Genomic DNA, 20,676 nt, shown 5'->3' with positions numbered 1-20,676 from the left:
CTAAAATTCAAAAGTTAGACCCAATGCACTCATATTTATGTAAACTTCCTATCTGCCTTTTTTTCCATGTTAAGGCATCCCCCTTGCAAAAAGAGTCATCAATTAGTTGAAAGGGCAGGCATGGTAGTGTAGCGGTTAGCGTAACGCTATTACAGTGCCAGCGACCCAGGTTCAGTTCCAGCCACTGTCTGTAAGGAGTTTGTACGTTCTCCCCTTGTCTGCGTGGGATTTCTCCGGGTCCTCTGGTTTCCTCCCAAATTCCAAAGATGTACGGGTTAAGAAGTTGTGTGCATGCTATGTTGGCGCCGGGAGCGTGGTGACACTTGCGGGCTGCCCCCAGAACACTCTACGCAAAAGAAGTGTGTTTTTCGTTGTGTGTTTCAACGTACATGTGACTACTAAAGATATCTTAAATACTTTTCCTCACTGTAGAGCTCAGTGCTATCCAGCAAGACGTTGCAGATGTGAATCATCAATATGAAGAGGTGGGAGCCTTGCTGAAGAGCAAGGAGAGCCAGCTGGATTCCATGCTGGCTCAGAGGCAGCATACCCAGGAGGAAGCCTCATTGGTCAGAGACTGGCTGGAGTCGATGGATAAGAGAGCAGCATGCTGGGATACATTGCCGACAGAGAATGAAGCTATAAAGGAACAAATCGAGCAACACAAGGTGTGCATTGATGCCGATGTATGTTATTACAGGTTAAATATGTCAAGGAATGACAAAATTTATCTACGCATTAATCATAGGTCTACCCATCATTAACAGACAGATACCCCAATTATTTTGTTCAGAAGTTTTTACTACAGTGCAGTGCTCGACAGGATTAGTTTTGATATGTTGATTATATCAGATAGGTTTACTGGAGTACTGCGCCATAGGACAGGAATGGTTCACTAACCATTTTCTATAAAGCCATTGGTCAGGCTGTCACAATGAGAAGTAATGGAATAGAGGAGGTACGGGGCAGTTGTTGACTGTCCACCAAGATTCACACTGAAATCTGTCACCCTAATTTTCTTTGAACAAAACATGAAGGCTTAATAATGTTGAGCTTGTAATAACAATGCCATTGCACTAGCGGTCTTTGAGGTGAAGTTCCACAGATGGATTAACAGTTAAATGAATATGACACAGTTTTATTGCAATACAGATTGGGAGGTTGAAGCAACCGATTCAATGTAACCTGCTCTAAGACACAAGGAGATTCTTGGTACATTAGAGCAAGTATAATTAGTATGAAAAAACTGAATATTTCTATTTTTCATAAGTTTTTTATGTTTTCAAAATCCTAGCCTTCATACTCCAATGAACATTATTTTATGTTGTCTGAGTGGATGAGTACAGAAATAGCACTTTCACAAATTTTAGAATAAAGAGCAAAAGGTCACTGTAAGATCATTGTTAGGATCAAAATATAAGGAAGTTGTCTAATAACTTTTTTTGGGATCATTCTCTCAAAAATTTCAATCCACCAAATTCATCCAGTGTTAGTGTCTGGATGTAAAGTGTTGGTGATTCTGCATTCTATATTGTTTTACCTTGGAGTACCTCAATGCACTGTGTAATGAATTGATCTGTATGAAAAACTGTACCTCGGTACAAGTGACAATAATAAACCAATTCCAATTCCAGTTGTTCTATTGGAAAGAGAGAATTTTCCTTTCTGTAGCACTTTCAGAACCTCAGGACATCCCAAAGTACTTTACAATCAAAGACAGACTTTTTGAAGTATAGTCTGTTGTCATGCAAGAACTGGAACAGTAGTTAGTACATGTAAGGTTCCTTCAAACAATGAAGTGATAATAACCAGATAATTGTTTTTGTGATATTGATAGAGGGATAAGTCTTGTCAGAACACAGGGGAGGTTGTCCCTTGTCCTCTGGGTGGTGCCGTGGTTTTTATTTAAGTTCACCTGAAAGGGCAGACAGAACCACATTTTAGCACCACTTCCAAAATATGGCACCTCTGACAGCATCACACTCCCTCAGTACTTCAATGAAAAGCTAAGCTTTTGTGCCTAAGTTTCTGCAGTGAGGTTTGAATCTACAACTTTCAGACTCTGTGATAAGATGCTACCACTGGGCCACAGCTGAGACCTATAAGGTCTTAAAATACTCTCCAGCAGTACTAATAATGTGAAATGACCTTATCAAAGACCCAACTGTCCACATAATCCAAAATGAACTCTCCCCACAACACGGGGAGAATGGTGCATTTTCAAAAAAAATTCTCCTTTAGCTTCACTCATAATTGAATCACCTTGTTGAATGCAAGCTACTTTACAGTGTCTGTTCAAAATGACCCTTGTGTGATCTGTTTACGATGTATAAACTATTAATAATCCCTGTTCACGCAGTTGGACTGAGGTCAAATAACAGAAATTCACAATTTATTGCCTGCCATCCAAATATTCTTGTAGAAACTCAACAGTAGGTGCAAATTTAAACACTGAACACAAAATCTCTCTTAAGGGCACAGGCAGGTGACCTGCCAGTGGAAAAGAGGTGTGAGCGTCTTGTGCAATCATAGTAACAGGTCATCCCCAGATTACGGCAGGGTTCCATTCCTGTGAACTGTTCGTAACCTGAACCAAATTCTCACCTGGCAGACGATGCCTGCAGCCCTGCAGCAGCCGGCAAATCTATCCCGCCGGTTTCCCAAACACTTGTTTGTATGTATGGGCATTCGTAAGCTGGGGAGCCCTGTAGCACAAAGTGGAGTCAATCCGGTTCCGGTCAGGGTGCTCAGTAGGTCAGGGCCAAATCTGGAGATCAGTGATTAAAGTCATTGCAAAAAGAACCAGGTGCAGTGAAATGATGGTGCTGATGGCCCAACCAAGTGTAGTCAGGAAATTAGAGGCCACCCTGTGTGACAGGCAAAAATGGACCATCAAACCCATTCAAAATGAAAAGCATCGGGATTAACAGAACACAGACAGGAAAAACATAGACCCAACACTGGTTGAAGAAGCTTCCCAGCATGTTTTTGGAAGAGTGACAAACCCATCAATGTGAACAAGGCTTCTTTCCAGAGGTGTAAGAATAGATTTTATTGAAAGCTGCAACTCCTCACAGGGTTTGGAAAAACCCAACAGATATTGTCCCTGATACGAAAGAAATTCTGATATTTGCCGGCAGATACACAGGGTAAATAATTGTGTCTGATGGTCTGGGGACTGGGGTGGAGACTGAGAAGAGAGTGCTGAGATACTTCCGACTGGCACATGCATATTAGAACATAGAACATTACAGCACGGTCCAGTAAAGGCTCGTCTGTTTGTTCTTTAATGTTTAAGCCTGCCTTCTTTCTCATAGGCGTTGCTTTTCTGTCCACTAAATTACATCACTGTGACTAAAATATTTGAAGTAGAAATATTTCTGTATATTTAAGACTAACTATAGAAAGTTTAAAAATAGAAGAAACAAAAATTTTTCAGGTCTCAATAATGTAAGAAAATTGTTAGGCCATTGGAAATTGAGGGAGAAGTGAGCTGTAAGCATTCCATTACGTTGCCTGTCAGGATTTTGTGGACAATTGCAGTGCATTTTACGAAAGAATATGTGTTTCTCATTCCACAATATGATCAATAGTTCTATTTGTATTTGCTGCTTACTACCTGTCCCATCCTAATGGTTAGGGTTTGTGTCCCTTTCAACTGTTGCTAGATTTAAAGAGTTAATTGAAAAGGCCTGATAAAGAGGCATCTATTCCTGGATAAACTCTTACCAATATCCCTGTGCTCCCTTGCTCCAGGTACTTGAAGCTGAATTGAAACAAAACAGTGACAGAGTTAACCAGGTGAAAGAGAAGTTGACTTTGCTGCTGCAGGAGAATCCGGACTCACCTGAAGCCGGGAAATGGAGGCAGACGTTGGATTATATAAGTAATCTTTCAATTTATCTATTGGATGTATATAGTAGTAGCTGGATTTCAATATTACCTCTTTATCAAAACACTCAGTTTGTGAAAGAAATGTTATTTTGCTGAACAATTGGAATTTTCTATTGTGTTTAGATAAAGTGAATAAAAGTATTGTTCTTTCCCCTTAGAAAACTGAAATATAGTAGCACGATGTGGTCCAATCGCAGCTCATCCACTTACCCATTCCTTTGATTTATAACCATCAATATCCTTATCCATCAAAAATCTATTAATCTCTGCTTTGAAAGTTTAATTTGCACTTTAGAGAACAGAGCTCCCAATCTCTGTCACTATTGATGTGAGTCCAATCTGATTTTACTTCCCAAAATATTCCAACTCCAGCACTAAAATGATGCTGCGGGTTCCACTCATCAAGGTATAATTTCTTTATATGTGACCAATCAAATCTACTATCATTTTGAACATGCTGACCAGATGAACTCTCAATCTATGCAACTGAAGGGAATATCTGTCTAGTTTATGCAACTTGCTCTTGTAACGCAGGTAGAGGCCATTGGCCTATTGTCTCTATGCCAGCTGAAAAAGAGCCATTGAAACTATTTTCACTTCTCACAGCACTTGGTTCATAGATTTGTACGTTACGACACATCAAGTGTTCATCCAGCTACTTTTGTTTTTAACTGCCACCACTTTTTCAGCAATGAGTTCTAAACCTTCACTGCTTGTTGAGTGAAAAAAGTATTTTCCCAACTCCTATTTCTAGCAATTACCATAAATCCATGCCCCCTACTTCCTGACCTTTATCAAGAGAAATGGGTCCTTACTGTATATTCAAGCTAGGCTTCCAGTAATTTCAGGCACCTCAGTTAAATTTCTCCTTGGTCTCCTTTATTCCGAAGAAGACAATTCCAGTTTAGATGGCGCCTTTCCACAGATGATGCCTGACCTGCTGATACCTACAGCATTTTCTGTTTTTGTTTCAAATGTCCAGTATCTGCAGTTTTTTATTCATTTTAATTTAAATGGAGTGTTTTTATTGATTTTAATTTAATTTGATGTAGACTGTGGATGCACAAAATTAGAAGCAATGCTTCTCCAGGATTTATATTTGAAGTCTCTTCAGCATGTTAATATCTTTTTTTGGTGAATTTTTTATGACATATGAAAGAAAGGAAGATTAAAAGATTTGAATTTGAATGCCATCTTTCTCAACCTTGGTACATTGCAAAATGCTTAACTGCCAATGAAATATAACGACCTTATTTTGAGTTAACACAGAAACAGGAAGAAAGAGATCTAATAGTATGACATCGTTTACAACCGTTATCAATGAACTCAATAGACAGTGAAAGAAACCAAATCTGGAGTTGAAGCACAACTTGAAAGTTGCTGAAATGCACAAACTTATTAATTCACAGAAAGGACCTTTGAGAAAACGCTGACCCCTTTGTTCAGTTCACAGACAAACCTGTATGTCCTTATTAAAAATGCAGCTCTGATGAGGTTGTTTTCTTTGTAACTTCATTATACCACCAATAATCATTTTAATTTTAACCTAATGCTAAATAGTTCCCTTGTCTCTCTATTGAATATGACAGTCATCTACATAGACCTTTCCAATGAAATGCTAAGGAACACCAAATGTGTAACTTGACACATAAAGCAATTGACTTTAGGAATGAGCCATGAAATGAGTAAAACATAAATGGGAACTGGGTAGCATAGTGCAACAGAAATGCTCATTAATATGAAAAGATTTTCTTCGCAGGACAGTGGATGAATAGTTGGTATTGAATGCCTGACATGGCTTCCGTATCATCTGTCTTATTCTCAATGAGCTATACTCACAAAGCATTTTTTGTTTGTGTTCACTTTTTACAAAGTCTGTTCTCCCATTCATTTGATGGAAAGGTTGCATAATCAGTACATCAGCTTGTAATCTAGCCTGAGGCTCCTGCAGTATTAGTGTTGGAATACAGAGGGAGATTCTTTCTGAGCTTCCTTCCAAGCTCTTACAGCTCTCTTCCCTTTGCCCCTCCGATTTCCTCCCCGCCTCTCCTGCTTCTCTCTTTCCCTTACTATCTTACTACAATTATACAGAACCTTGGTGAGACCACACCTGAAGTATTGTATGCAGTTTTGGTCTCTATATGTACTGTAGAGTGAGTGTAGAAAAAGTTCACCAGACTGCTTCCTGGATGCTGGGTCTGTTGTAGGAGGAGAGATTGAGCAGGCTAGACATCTAATCTTGACAGTTCAGATGAATGAGAGGTGTCCTCATGAGGCACACAAAATACTTAAAAGGCTCAGTAGGATAGATGCAAGGGGAGGTGTGGGTGTGAATTTTCCATTGACTGAGGATGTTTCCATTGGAATGAGGAGGGCACAGTCCTGAAATAAGGGGAAGACCATTTCAGGACTGAGATGAAGATATATTTCTTCACTCAGAGGGTGGTGAATCTTTGGAATTCCCTTGCAGTCACTGAGTTCTGTTGAAGGATGGAGCAGGCTTAAGGGGCTGAATAGCCTTCTCCTTTTCCTGTTACTGATGTTTCAGTGTTCTCCCACTTGTTTGACTCTCCTCCTGTTTTCCCTTTCTACCAACACCCCTCTCCCCTTCCTGCATGTATTCCTCTTCTAAACCTGCTTGTGCCCACTGCCACTTGCTCCTCCCCATTCTGCTTGCTCATCCACGCCTCCACCTCCACTTAGCCCCCCTCCCCATCTCGTACTATTTATTTCCTCCTTCCATCTGTTTTTCCTCCTCTTCCTGCTTATCCCTACTCCTTCACCTCGGCTGCCACTGCTCCCACTTGCCTCCCATCTCCCCTCCTATTTACCCCCTTGCCCTCATTCTTCACCCCTCTTCTCCCATGGTTGCCCTCCTCCCCCTCCTGCTTGTGCCCTGCCACTTGCTCTTACCCTGCCATTAGCCCCCGTTTTCCACACCGCATCTCCCCCTTCTCCTGTTTTTCCCCTCCTCTCAACTCTCCTCCCTCTCCTGGTCACCTTCCCTCTCCCACTCCTGCATCTTCCATCCTCTCCTCTCCTCTCCTCTCCTCTCCTCTCCTCTCCTCTCCTCTCCTCTCCCCTCCCCTCCCCTCCCCTCCCCTCCCCTCCCCTCCCCTCCCTCTCCCCTCCCCTCCCCTCTCCCCTCCCCTCCCCTCCCCTCCCCTCCCCTCTCTCCTCTCTCCTCTCTCCTCTCCTCTCCTCTCCTCTCCTCTCCCCTCCCCTCTCCCCTCCCCTCCCCTCTCCCCTCCCCTCTCCTCTCCTCTCCTCTCCTCTCCTCTCCTCTCCTCTCCTCTCCTCTCCTCTCCTCTCCTCTCCTCTCTCCTCTCTCCTCTCTCCTCTCTCCTCTCTCCTCTCTCCTCTCTCCTCTCTCCTCTCTCCTCTCTCCTCTCTCCTCTCTCCTCTCTCCTCTCTCCTCTCTCCTCTCTCCTCTCTCCTCTCTCTTCTCTCTTCTCTCTTCTCTCTTCTCTCTTCTCTCCTCTCTCCCCTCCACTCCCCTCCCCTCCCTCTCTTGAAGCTGATTTACTTGCCCTTGGCAGTTTTTGACATTTGGTTGTTGAGTTTACAGAAACCCGACTCCAACTTCTAAAACACCTTGGATTCAGACAGTGGAAAACTAACACATCTCATCTCTGCAGACCTATGTTGAAAGGGTAAAGCTGGTGATAATTTGTATCCTACTTCTATCCAGCAGGGACTTGAGTTGAGTGATCTGTTGGTTTGTTTCCATCTGAAAAGTCACCAGTGCCAGTGCCCCATCACACTGTGCATTAAGCACTCAGGTGTTTCCAGCTGTTTTGAGGTTGTGTTCTATAAATTTAACTCTTTCCATTTATTTGCTCTTTTGTAGATTTAGCTATCTAATCCAGGGTCCACTGTCCTTTTTTCTCCCTTCACTTCACCTCAGCCCCTTCCCAGCTCCTCTTATTAGAGATAGAAAACTCTCATACGTCTTTTATTCATGGACATTACTTAAGCTTGTTTATTTAACAGAATTATTTTGGCAGTCGTACAGAAGTTTATCAAAAAAGTTGGAATGAAAAATTCAGTGCTTAAGGGTTTGGCTTTTATTTCTATGATAGACTGAGCAATCAGGATCTCACAACCACACGTACATATATGTATGGGAACTTTATTTGTAAAGAAGTCTGTTCCAAACAGTTCATCAAGGTATTGTCTGCTCATTAGACCGATGAGATCAGGCAAGTTAGTCATGCGCGGTGTGATGAAATCATTGACTGAGTCAATTCCTTTGATAAATGGTAGACAAGAGGACCTTTTTTACGGATAAAATCCTTCACTGTATGGACACCTGGTGCTGTATTTCAGCACATGGCTGTTGTTATTTAAACATGTTTGTTACTACATCAGCTATGAAAAGTTAGTACCCAATTTCTGACATTGGACTAAATATTTATAGTGTAATAATCTCAAACTGTCACCAGCTGCTTTGAGGACTTTGAAAGCTTTGGTTCCTGTTTGATCTCTCTTGTGGAAGCTTATAAATCGATGTGGCTTAAAACTCCCAATATATTCTGTGGAGTGTGATTCTATTTTCTGCTCTGTGTCAGTTGTTCAACAACCTGAAGGTTAAGGTTAATGGTCTGAAAATAATGCAGTTTTTTGATGAATTGTTGGTAAAATAAGATAAATTATGGGATGCTCTTTAATCTGTGTGTCATTAGGGATGGCAATAAATGCTGGCCTTGCTAACAATATTCAAATCCCCAAAAAAAAGAAATGAAGAGAAATAACAATGCCAGGAATTGGAAAACAGCCCATTTTTGAGAACTGTTGGCTTGTTATATTCCTGTTAGAGAGAATTTTTAGTTTTGTATGTAGTTTATCTCGGAATTGTGTTCAGTAATTGAATGGAAATTGTATGATTATTAGTTAATTATTAAAACAATTCCTCACATGTTTTTCACACTGCTGGATAAATCTGAATTATAAGTGGGGGTAATTTTAAACATGTTGGTATTGGGTACATAATGACTCAGGACTCCTTAATCCATGGGTACACCATGGATGACCAGACTTCTCTAACTACCTGAGCAGGTAAAATAGTTGTTATTGGGTGATTCCGTTTTCCCATTCATGTTAAAATGATAAAGAAAATGTAGTTTAAAAAAAACCTTCTGCTTTCTCTGGAGGCCTTGTCTTTGCAGTAGTAGGCAATCATTGTTGTCAGTTAACAGTGTAGTCCTTCAGTACAGTTCACAGTGAAGCAGCGCTAAGGACACATTTTCTCTCTAACACCTGTGGTAGTTTAAGAAAATGGTCCCCTACCACCTTTCAGGGCAGCCAGGGGCACATAATAAACCACTGACCTTGTGAGTAAGGCCCATATCCAGCAAAAGAATATGCTCTTTGTAAAACAAAAATTGGGTATGTACAATGGCCATGCATTCACATTCTCACATATGTGCTATTTTGCTATCTTTGCTTTCTCATCATGCACATTCACACTTTTTATAGTACTGACCCCCCCCCCCCCCCCACCAAATAAATTTACCTCTCCTGTCACAAGCTGCGTCTCTCTATGCCACATGCACTTTCACTCTGTCGGCTTCTCTTTCTGTGTTTTTGAGTGTTTGGTCTTTGTTCCTGTTTGTGCAATTGCTGTCTTATTTTTCTATCCTCATCCTCACCACCACATGCACATTTTTCCCGGAAGCAGCTGGCTAGCCCAATATTTATTGCCCATCCCCAACAACACACAGATTGAAGAACATCCCACAGCTCAGCTTATCTTTCCAATTATCCCTTTGTAAGTATGATTTGATCCCCCCTTTCTCTGCATGCATGTTGTACATACTGTGTGTCAGTGTGTTTTCACTCCTTCGTTGCTTCATTTGTTGCTTCTGCACATTTGTGCACTCACTTTCTGTGTGTGCTGTCTATCCCTGCTCAGTCTGTACACCTACATGCTCTATCTTGCACTCTTCCTGCATGCTCTATGCTCATCTGCACATGCTCTATCATACTCTCTGCATATTGTGCGTTCCCTGCCTCCCTCCTGCTGCCTCTCTCCCTCCCTCTCTGCATCATTATATGGTGGAACCACTCAACTCCTTCACCATGGTGCCATGTCCGCCCCTGCCCCAATCCCCATCCCTCTCGGTTTTCCCCCTTCTCCCTCCCCTTCTCCTCCTGTTGCTTACAATTCCTCCACCTTGCCTGCCTCTGCTCCTACTCGCCGCCTCTCTCCCAACCAGGCCCATTCATGCTTGTCCCCCCATCGCACCCCCACTTTCCCCTCCTGCTTGCCCCCTCTCCCATCCCCAAATTTGTGGTGCCTCAGCAGATGGGCCCATTCTTTGAACAAGTCTTGCAGAGCGTGGCACTAAATTGTCTGACTCAGGAGTAAATCCTTTTTAGTTTGATCCATAAGTTGCAGGGGAGCTCATGCCTGGGGTGTTTGGGTGTTTGAGAGAGGAATAAGTTTCGTGGGCACTTCTTGTTCAAGTGCCAGAGGGCTTTTCCTCATGCTTGCACACTATTGTAGCACACTATTGTAACACACAAAATGCTGGAGGAACTCAGCAGGTCAGGCAGCATCTATGAAGGGAAATGGGCAGTCAATGTTTCGGGTCGAGACCCCTTCATCAGGACTGATAAAGGGTCTCAACTCGAAACGTCGACTGGTTATTTCCTTCCAGAGAGGCTGCCTGACCTGCTGAGTTCCTCCAGCATTTTGTGTGTGGAGCTCCAGATTCCAGTATCTGCAGAAGCTCTTGTGTCTCCTGTGTGCACATTATTGTAGCAGTGCTTCCTATTTGGATGAGTTTCTCAACTTCACTCGCTTTTGGGTGCTCCAAGATTTCATGAAGCTGGTAATCCTACGTTTCCTTGGGTGCTGTAAGCAAGGCTGAGTATTGACCTCTATCTTCTTAGTTGTGGAGAGAGTGTCTCTGATGGTATTGGCATAACAACCAGCTTGCACTACAAATGGCTCAAAGTGTCCATACTGATGTTTGATTCAAGCCTCCACCTGCCTTTCCTCATCTAAATCTTTCCAAGTAGAGCCTTGACCCATTAAAGGTCTAGATGTTGTTCTGAAGACATTTTGTTTTGATAAAATTATCTTGGTGATGAAAAGTTGTCAGCACTCATTTTCATTCTTCTTGACTTTAGATTCAAAATGGCAACAGGTCAGCCAGTTGGCCAGTGAGCGGCAGCAGAAATTGGAGGAGTCGTCCAGCTTCCTCACGCAGTTTGAAACGGCAGAGGTGCAGCTTAGTCAGTGGCTTGTTGAAAAGGAGCTAATGATGAATGTGTTGGGACCACTGTCCATCGATCCTCATATGTTGAACAATCAGAAACAACAAGTTCAGGTAAGAAGTGCCATTATTCATTGGCATTAACCATCATTAGTCAGTCATTGCTTATTGGGAGCAACAGTTCCATTGAGATCAGAGAAGTTGAGTTTTTAATTGATGTGGAAGCTTGGAATGCATTGTCTGAAAGGGTGGCAGATAATTCAGTGGGAACTTCCGAAAGGGAGTTTGAGAAGTACTTAAAGGGAGGGGTGGAATTTATAAGGCTATGATGAAAGGGCAAGAGAATGGAATTAATTAGACAGTCTGTCAAAGAGCCTAGACAAGCCCAAGGCTGTTGAGCTGTGAGATTCAAAGCTTGCAGCCAATGGTAATATCAGTTGTACATAAATCAGCAGTACCATTTCAGAATATCACAGCTGATCTGACTGTAACTGCAATTCTGCAGGCCAGTATACCCACAATAACCTTTTATCTCCTTGCTATCAAGAGTCTATCTCACTCTGCTTTAAAAATATCCAAGGTCTCTGCTTCCACAGTTCTTTGAGGAAGGGAGTTCCATCCTCTGAGAGAAACAAAAATTACCTGGCCTCTGTTGAATTGGGTGACTCCTGGTTCCAGATTCTCTCAGAAGAGCAATCATTCTCTCCATGTCCACTCTGTCAAGACATGTCACAGCATTACATGTTTCATTCAAATCCCCTCTCCCTCTCCTAAAGTCCAGCAGATACAAGCCTAGCCTGTCTGACCTTTCCTCATAAGGCAACCTGCTCATTCCAAGTATTAGTCTGGTAAACCTTCTCCAATACATCAACATCCTGCCTTAAATAAGGAGACCCATACTGTACACAGTGCTCCAGATGTGGCCTCACAAATGCCCTCTATAACTGAAATATAACCTTCCTACTTTTGTGTTCAGTTGCCCCAGTAATAAACAATTACGTTCTGTTAATTTTATTAATTACTTGATGTACAAGCATACTAGCCTTCTGTGAATCATACACTAGGACATCCAGATCTCTCTCTGCATCTTGGAGCTCTGTAATCTCTCACCATTTATACAACAGGCATCTTTTTTATTTTTCCTGCCAAAATGAACAATTTCACATCTTCCCACATTATTTTCCATTTGCCAGCATTCTGCCCCATTCAATTAATCTATCTGTACCCCTTCGTAGACTCCCTATATCCTCTTCACAATTTGATTTCCTACCTACCTTTGTGTCAGCAGCAAAGTTAGCAACCAACCTTCATCCAAGGCATCTGAATAAATTGTGAAAGGTTGAGGCCCCAGCATTGATCCCTGCGGCACTCTACTTGTTGCATCTTCCCAACCTAAAAGACTTATTTTACCTGCTTTTTGTTTCCTGTTAGCCAGTCAATCTTTTATCTATGGCAATATGTTACCTCCTACATTATGAGCTATTATTTTCCTCATTAACCTTTGATGTGGCATCTCATCATATGCCTCTGGAAATCTAAGTGTAATCCATCCACTGGTTCCCTTTATCTATAGTTACTTCATCAAAAGACTGCAGTATGGTATGGTATGATATATGATATGATATGATATGATATGGTATGATATGATATAGACTGCAGTCAGACATAATTTCCCTATGAAAAAACCATGTGAACTTTGCCTGATGACCTTGGATTTTTTTTTAACCTGCCTGCTATAATATCTATCATAACATTTTCCCAATGACAAATGTTAAGCTATCTGGCTTGTAGTTTCCTGCTTTCTAACTCCCTTTTTAAATAAAGGAGTTAAGTTTACTATTTTCCAATCCATTGGTACCTTTCCCAAAACTAGGGAATTTTGGAAGATTAATAATGACTCACAGCTATCTCTTTAAGACCATAGGGTGAGCTCCATTAGTACCAGGAGATTTGTCAGCTCACAGCTTGAACAATTTGCTCAGGACCATTTCCCTTGTGACTAGAATTTTCCTGAGACCCTCCCTCTCTCCAAATTCCTGATATGCAGCTATTTCTAGGATGTTACCAGTATTCTCTGTTGTGAAGACTGAAACAAAACACCTGTTGAATTTATTTGCAGTCCCTTGTTTTCCATCATTTTCCCCAGACACTTTCTGCAGGACCAATGCTCAATTGGTAATATTTATTTTAAAATATCAGTGGAAACATTTTATTTTTACATTTTTGGCTAGCTTATGTTTTAATTTTTCCTTCCTTATTAATCTTTTAGCCATTCTTTGTTGGTTTTATATTCTATCTAGTTACTGGTCTGCCATCCATTTTTGCACAGTTATATCCTTTTCCTTAAGTTTAATACTATCGTTACCCCTTTTAGTTAACCACAGATGGTAGGATCCTCCCCAGGGAATCTGTATTTCTTGTTGGAATGTATGTTTTTTGTCCTATCTGAAAGATCTCCTTAAATGTCTGCCACTGCATCTTAACGTATTTTTAGCTGATTGCAGCAACAGTCAGGACAGCAAAATTGTCTTGTACAATTTAGTAGTTTTAGCAAATTTGTCTATGTCTAAAATATTTTTAACCCATTATATTGTGAGTAGATTCACTGTAAAAATTGCCTAAAATGGCTGTCGGACAGAATGACGTAAATTCCCTATGGAGTAGAGGTCACCCTGAGCAGATGCATTCCTTGTTTTAGTTACACTGTTAGAAGAAGCTTCTTAGTGAGGAAGAGTTGTCATGTGCTGTCCATTTTCCAAGTGTTTCTGTGTGCCTTTTTAATAGCTGGAGTTCATTTCCATTCCAGAGTTGTAGCACTTTAAGGCACACAGAATGTGTTCACCCATCATGCACACGTTGCACTAAATTTAGAACGGCCCTTCCTTAAACCATTTCATTTAAATATTCATCCAACTTTTCCTTAATAAAGCCTGTTAGCAATTCCATTACTGCCACTTTTTATTGTGGGACATTTTAACAAGCTTACGCATTGATATAAAATTCCCTTTTCTTAAGTGCTTGCGCATAAGCTAACTCAATCATTGACCAATTGGAATGGATTCTTTCTTCCTATTTCCCTTTTCAAAAGCCCTCATCATTTTCCAGACATCCATTGAATTTCTTAACTTTCTGTATTCCAGTGAAATTTGAAGTTGTTACAGCACAGGAGATCATTCTGCCCTCTGAGTCTATACCATGCCCTTAGCAGAATAATCCTGTCAGTAATATTCTCATTCTCTTTTCCCAAACCTCTGCAAATGATTCTCTATCAAGTGTCTATTCTTTTCCCAATTGAAAGCCTGGATTGATTCCAGGCAGTGAGTTCCAGATCATATCTATCCACTGTGTAAGAGAATTTTTAATCATATCCATCATGTACCTTATATATCTGCTCCTGATACTTGAACCATCTGCTAATGGGAATAGTTTCTCTCTGTTTACCTTTTCATAATCAGTCATGATCTTGTACACCTCTTCAATGAGGTGCGGAGCAGTGTTTGAAAATAGCCAGAGACAAAAATCTTGCCTGAAACCAGCAGACTTTACAAGTCCATAAATACATATTGAGCTTCACAAAGTGGTTGTTGCACAATGTGTTATAATTGGGTCTTTTGTAATTGGCTCCTGTGATATTGAAAAATGATCAGTGTCATCTCCATGATATATGCAGATGTTCCTGGTCAGTAAACACTGTTAATCAGCACTAATGTAAGGGACTCAGCAGTCTTGTTATTTACGAGTCTCATTCATTCTAAGGTCTGAGCTGGATTATGCATCAAAGGAACCTGGTGCTTTTAAGATTTCATTAGGGAGGGAAGGTGACACTGCCCGGTTTGAATATTGGAAAGCTTGGTACTGGGTGGTCTCTGAGGATCTTCTGGCTTTTCAAACACTTGTCACAGCTTGGAGAGAGTTGAAGGAGGGAATGGGGAAAAAATAGAAAGGCTTTTATAAAGTGGCAAGGTAAAAGGATGTTTCAATATAATGGTAATAAATGTGGACAAAGCACTACAAAGTATGTAGTGTGCAGAAACAAACAGATCCATCCTGGTCACTCACCATACCTCAGCAACCTCCTCTTGATCCTCTTCCTCTCCCTGTTTTTATTGAACGTCTCCTTAAAGATCACCTCACTCACTCCCTGTCGTAGCAAGTCCCATCTTCTCAGGGTAAAGATGTTTCTCCTAAATTCCCAATTAGATTTATTAGTCACTACCATTAAGAATGTTTGATATTCTTGCTCAATGTCCCTTTTTAAGGTTTGCTGCATTGTGAGTTCCAAAGGTAATGGAACATCCCAGCAAACCACTCAATTAAATCAAACCACTATGCACAGTGGGAGTATCTTCACCTCATGGATTGCAGTGACTCAAGAAGACAATCTACCAATCACCAACTGTTCAACATCAATTAGCAATGAGCAATAAATGAGTTAGCAATGTTCACATCCCATGAATGTATAACAAAAAAAAGACATAGCCTTTAGTCAGATGGAACATTAAGGTTGCGGGGAGATTTCTAAACAGTGCATGAAGTATTGCGTGGTTTATACCAAAGAATGTTTTAGGCATGAGTAGTCTTGTGGTTGTCACCATCTTATCGTATCTAACTCATTGTATCATGATGGTAGCAGTGCCTGAATTTAAGTATCAGTCACCACCACTCGTGCCGTCCACAACAATCATGGGCAACAGCTTATACCAGATAAAGTATACCAACTATCACTGTTAGAAGAGGGGTTGCTCATAATAGATAGACAAACATTTGAAAGGTTAAGGAGTTGAGGGTTATGGGGAACCGGCACAGAAGAGGAGTTGAGGCCAGCATAGATCAACCATGATCGTACTGAATTATGGGGCAGGCTTGAGGGGCCGAGTGGCCTACTCCTGGTCGTATTTTCTTGTGTCACGGGGTGAAAATCTTGGAACTTCCTCCTCATTAGCACTGTGGGAGTACCTGTTGCAGTCCAGGGAGGTGGCTCACCACCACCTACCTAGGGGTGATTAGAGATTTGTAACCTTTAATATAACAAAGGATACTGAGGTGCTCTGTAGGAAAGTCATCAAACAAATTGACAAAGTGCCATATGTGGAGCCATTAAAGCAGGGAAAGAGAGAATTTTTGAGGAGCATCTTAAAGTGAAAGAGGGAGAAGTTCAGGGTGAGGACCCCAGAGTAAGGAAGAATCCCATTTCTGAATGCTGTAAATTCTTCGTAATTTTTCCGGTGGGCAAATTACACTAACACCAATGGTGGAACTGGAGCTGCCAATTCCCACTTCTCTGAGGAGGGTGTGTGTAGAACATATACTACTCACAGTTTCTCAGTGATGTGTTCCTCAGTTTCTGAAGTGTGTGAATTGAACATGAGGACACTGAACATATGCCATTTCCCATTATGGAATAATTGACAACAATGAACTCTGGGAAGAGTTGGATTGGGGTAATCTCATAAGAACTTAAACTTCCACTTGCCGATCCACATTGCTTGGATCCCATGATGGCAATGGCACTGCAAGGTTGGTCTGAGTATTGCACCCATTCAACTTTCTGCCTTCCAGTTGATTTATTTTTCTCTCTCACATTTATAGATCCTGCTGAAGGAGTTTGAGACACGGAAGCCACAACATGAGCAGTTGAAGATGGCAGCTGAAGGCATTTTGAGTCGACCGGATGACTCTGCTCCAACCTCCAGCTTTGTCAGTGACCAGTTGGCTGCTGTAACACAAAAGTGGGACAGTCTGACAGGGCAGCTGGTTAACCGCTCTAACCTCATCGACCAGGCCATCATCAAAAGCACCCAGTACCAAACTCTAGTCCAGCACCTCTCGGGCAAGCTGAGCACTCTGGATGCTAAGCTGGCCAGCCAGCCACCCATCGATGCCCAGCCAGAAGCTGTGAAGCGCCAGCTGGAGGTGGCCAGTGAACTCCGGGCAGAGCTAGAGCAGGAGGAGAAGGGCATGCAGGAGGCCAGGGCCCTCTGTGAGGAGATCTCAGTCCTCGTTGGTGAGCGGTACCTGAAGGCTGAGCTCAACAGGCAGCTGGACAACGTTGTGAAGCCGTTTCGGGATCTTGAGGAACGAGCAGGTGCGTCAACGAACCGCAGCGTTGAATAAACAAAGATTTTTTTCTTCAGGTTAAAAGAGAAAATGCTTCAAATACTCAGCAGGTCAGGCAGCATCTGGGGAGGGAGAAACAGAGATAATGTTTCAGTTCGATGACCTTTCTTTGAAACTGGAACTTCATAATTCTAGCATCTGCTTTTTTTTTGCTTGTCAACCACATATGGGTTGAAATTTAGATTACTGATGGAGTTAAAACATGGATGTGAAATTATAGTAATAAGTGCTGGAAAGGTACAGAATCAAGAGGAAGATCTGAATAAGCTGCTGAAGGGATGTGTCCAAAATGTTGACTTTTATTTCGCTCATTGTTGTTTATCCATGCTACAACTCTGAGCATTTTGTTTGGTTTTAATATTTTAGGCTTTTTAACTAATTCTTTGCTAACCCTCAACTTGTTTTGTAAATTACACCCATATGTCATGTTTTCTATTTTTACGTGAGAACCTTTATGAATTCCTACTGGTGTCTCAGAGATGCAGTAATGTGCTGATGAAGTGAAAGTGATCTCATACAGAGGTGACAAATTGTTGATGACAATCAAAAGAACTGCAGAAGGCGGTAATCTAAAATAAAAAAATAAAATGAAGTTGCTCAGCAGGTCAGACAGTGTCCGTGGAGAAAGAAACAGTTAAAGTTTCAAGTCGAAGACCCTTTGTCAAAGCAAATAAAGATTAAATTAATGGTCTGTTAATTTGGAAAAAATAGGGTTCATCACAGCTGTTGTCAGGGGAAATTTTCAGTGCATTTTGAAAGGAAATTTGACCAGTAACAATATAGGCTAAATAATAAACATTAACCAAGGCTCAGGAACAGAGATGTTAAGAAATAGGAGTAAATGAAGCCCAAATATGCCTCAGTCCTTACCTGCCATTATGATCTTGGCCACAACTAAACTTTCCCATATCCTTGGATTTCTTCAGTGTCCAAAAGAAAAAGGCTTCTGCGATTCACACAAACAAACCTTTGAAGTTGACAGGACAAATTGAAAAGGCTGTTAATGCTTTGGCTTTGCAAACAGAGACACTAATTGTAATCATAAAACTTAAAAATAAAAGTGGATTGATCTCAGCTGGATTCTGTGTCCAAATCTAAAGAGAGAGACTGGAACAAATTTATTGTACTGAAACTAGGGATGTGGGATTTCAGGATTGGAGAAGCTAGCATTGAAGGTTCAGAAGAGACTTAATCATGCATTTAAAGTTCTGAGGAGATTTGACAGCAGTAGGAGATACTGTTCCTATTGATAAGAGTTTCAGTAACCAGCAGGCATAGAATTAAGATAATTGGCAATAGTGCCAAGGTTGGAAGGGCATTCAATTGCAATTTGCAAAAGACAATTAGAAATACACTAAGAAAAAAATATTTCATTGTTGTGGTGAGGGAGCAATGGTAGTGAGACAAATTGGATAGCTCTTTCAGAAAGTTGCCAGGAGCATCATAAGCTGAAGAGACTCTATGCAGGTTGCAAGATTCATTCTATTTGGGCTGGGAGATTTGGAAGCCACAAAGTAATGCCTTACAATAATTTTTATTTTGGTAAAGGAAACCGAGTCCATCAACTTCAGTCGGCGCTGGCTAATTCCGAGCAGTTTCAACAGATGTTTGATGATTTCCAAGCCTGGATAGGTGGAAAATGCAACGAGCAGAAGCAGAGGGCTCCTATATCTTGTAAGCTCGACCTCCTGCACTTGCTGATCGATGAGCAGGCAACATTTCAGAAATCCTTGGCCCAAAAGGCTGGGTCCTACGAGATGATCATGGCAGAAGGCGAGTCGCTCCTTCAGAACATGCAGCCAGGGGTTGAGAAAACCGCCTTGCAGGATCAACTTGCAGCCCTGAGGAGCACCTGGGAAGACCTGTCCAAGCAAGTGGAAAATAGGCAAGAGAAACTGAGGGATTGTTTGCAGAAAGCCCAGAAGTACAGAGAATGTACTGAACACCTTCTACCATGGATACAAGAATGTGAAGCAAAGTCCTCGCAAGTACAAGTGTGTAGTGATGCGGCAGAAATCGAGTCCTCGTTGGCAAGCATTAAAGCTCTACAGAATGACATGGACCAACATCGGAGGGCGCTTGAGTCTTTAAGTAATGCTGCAGACTGCTTGATCGAAGCTAGTCAGGCAGATGTGGAGGATGTCCAGAGTGAGAAGGCATTAGTCAACCAGAAGGTGGATCAGATCAGTGAACAGCTCCGCCTTAAAAAAGATTCCCTGGATGAGATGGCAAAATGCATGAAGGAGTTTCAACATTCTCTCAGAGATACGAAAGAGCAGTTAGAGGGGGCCAAACAGCAACTGGATCACCATGATACACTTGGGTCTCAAGCGTACAGTAACAAATGCTTGACCAACTTGAATGCCCAGCAGAAGATGCTTCAGTCTTTGACATCGCAAGTGGAGAAGGTCAAGTGTCTTGCTCAGAGATTGACCTCTGCTGCCTCAGACAGAGAAGGCGCATCTTTGCTTCTGCAGCAGGCTGATGCTTTAAAGGAAGATTATGAGTCGGTGAGCCAGCAAGTTCGAGAAAGGTGCTCCTTCTTGGAGGTCAAGCTCCAAGGTATCGGGCAGTTTCAGAACAACATCCGGGAGATGTTTTCCTTATTTGCCGACCTTGATGATGAACTGGATAGCATGGCTCCCGTGGGAAGGGACCTGGATTGCCTTCATATTCAGAAAGATGACATCCAAGGCTTCATCATCAAACTCCAGAAGCTAACGACGAGCATCGAAGACACGAAGAAAGAGAGCAAGCAGATGCTGGAGTCGTCAAGTTCTCCAGATTTGTTGGGGTTAAAGCGGGATTTGGAGGCTTTAAGCAAACAGTGCAATAAGCTGCTGGACAGGGCAACAGTCAGACGGGAGCAGGTGGAAAGCACCCTGGCGCTCGTTGAAGAATTCAACAGGAGAAGCAAAACGTTCAGTGAACTGATGGCCGTGGCTGAGGAACACGAGGAGAATCAGGGCAGCGTTGGAATGGAAACAGAGGTCATCAACCAACAACTGGAATCATTCAAGGTATGGTTTCATTTCTCAATCTGTCTCTCAGCATAGGAGTTAATTGGTTGCCTGATTAATTTTTGGGTTATTTTGGTGTGCACTGCACAAGTTGTGGTTCTGAATTGAAGAGTGACCATATTTTGAGGAGTTTTGGCTAATACAAATTCAGGCGGAAATGATTTGTCTCTGATTTCCAGGCACAAGTAGAGTTTTTGGTTTCTAATGGAAGTAGGATGGATTGAAAATTCTAGAAGGAACTTGCTTACCAGTCAATGTTTCATTTTGGTTTTGCTCAGTTGATCTCTCCCTCCTCAAAACCACAGCCCACGCTGCTCTGAACAACACCTCCCCTGTTTTCATCTTCCAGTTTTTCCTCCTTATTTCTCCTGAAGATTGTGGACTTAATTATAGAAAGTTATACCACAGAAGGAGGCTGCTTG

The 20,676-nt window shown here is 41.8% G+C and overlaps 1 protein-coding gene across 1 annotated transcript in view; it reads left to right on the top strand.

The window, feature by feature from the left end:
- dst (dystonin) overlaps positions 1-20,676 on the top strand; it is a 464,609-nt gene that overhangs the window by 310,178 nt on the left and 133,755 nt on the right. Inside the window, 5 exon segments of the mRNA XM_052024808.1 lie at positions 433-668; positions 3,757-3,886; positions 11,032-11,231; positions 16,707-17,202; positions 18,783-20,254. Coding sequence (XP_051880768.1) covers positions 433-668; positions 3,757-3,886; positions 11,032-11,231; positions 16,707-17,202; positions 18,783-20,254 — 2,534 coding nt within the window.

This window comes from Pristis pectinata, chromosome 10 (assembly GCF_009764475.1).
Source record: "Pristis pectinata isolate sPriPec2 chromosome 10, sPriPec2.1.pri, whole genome shotgun sequence".
Lineage (NCBI taxonomy): Eukaryota > Metazoa > Chordata > Chondrichthyes > Rhinopristiformes > Pristidae > Pristis > Pristis pectinata.
The sequence above is the reverse complement of the archived record's forward strand: the minus strand, read 5'-3'. Positions and strand labels throughout refer to the sequence as shown.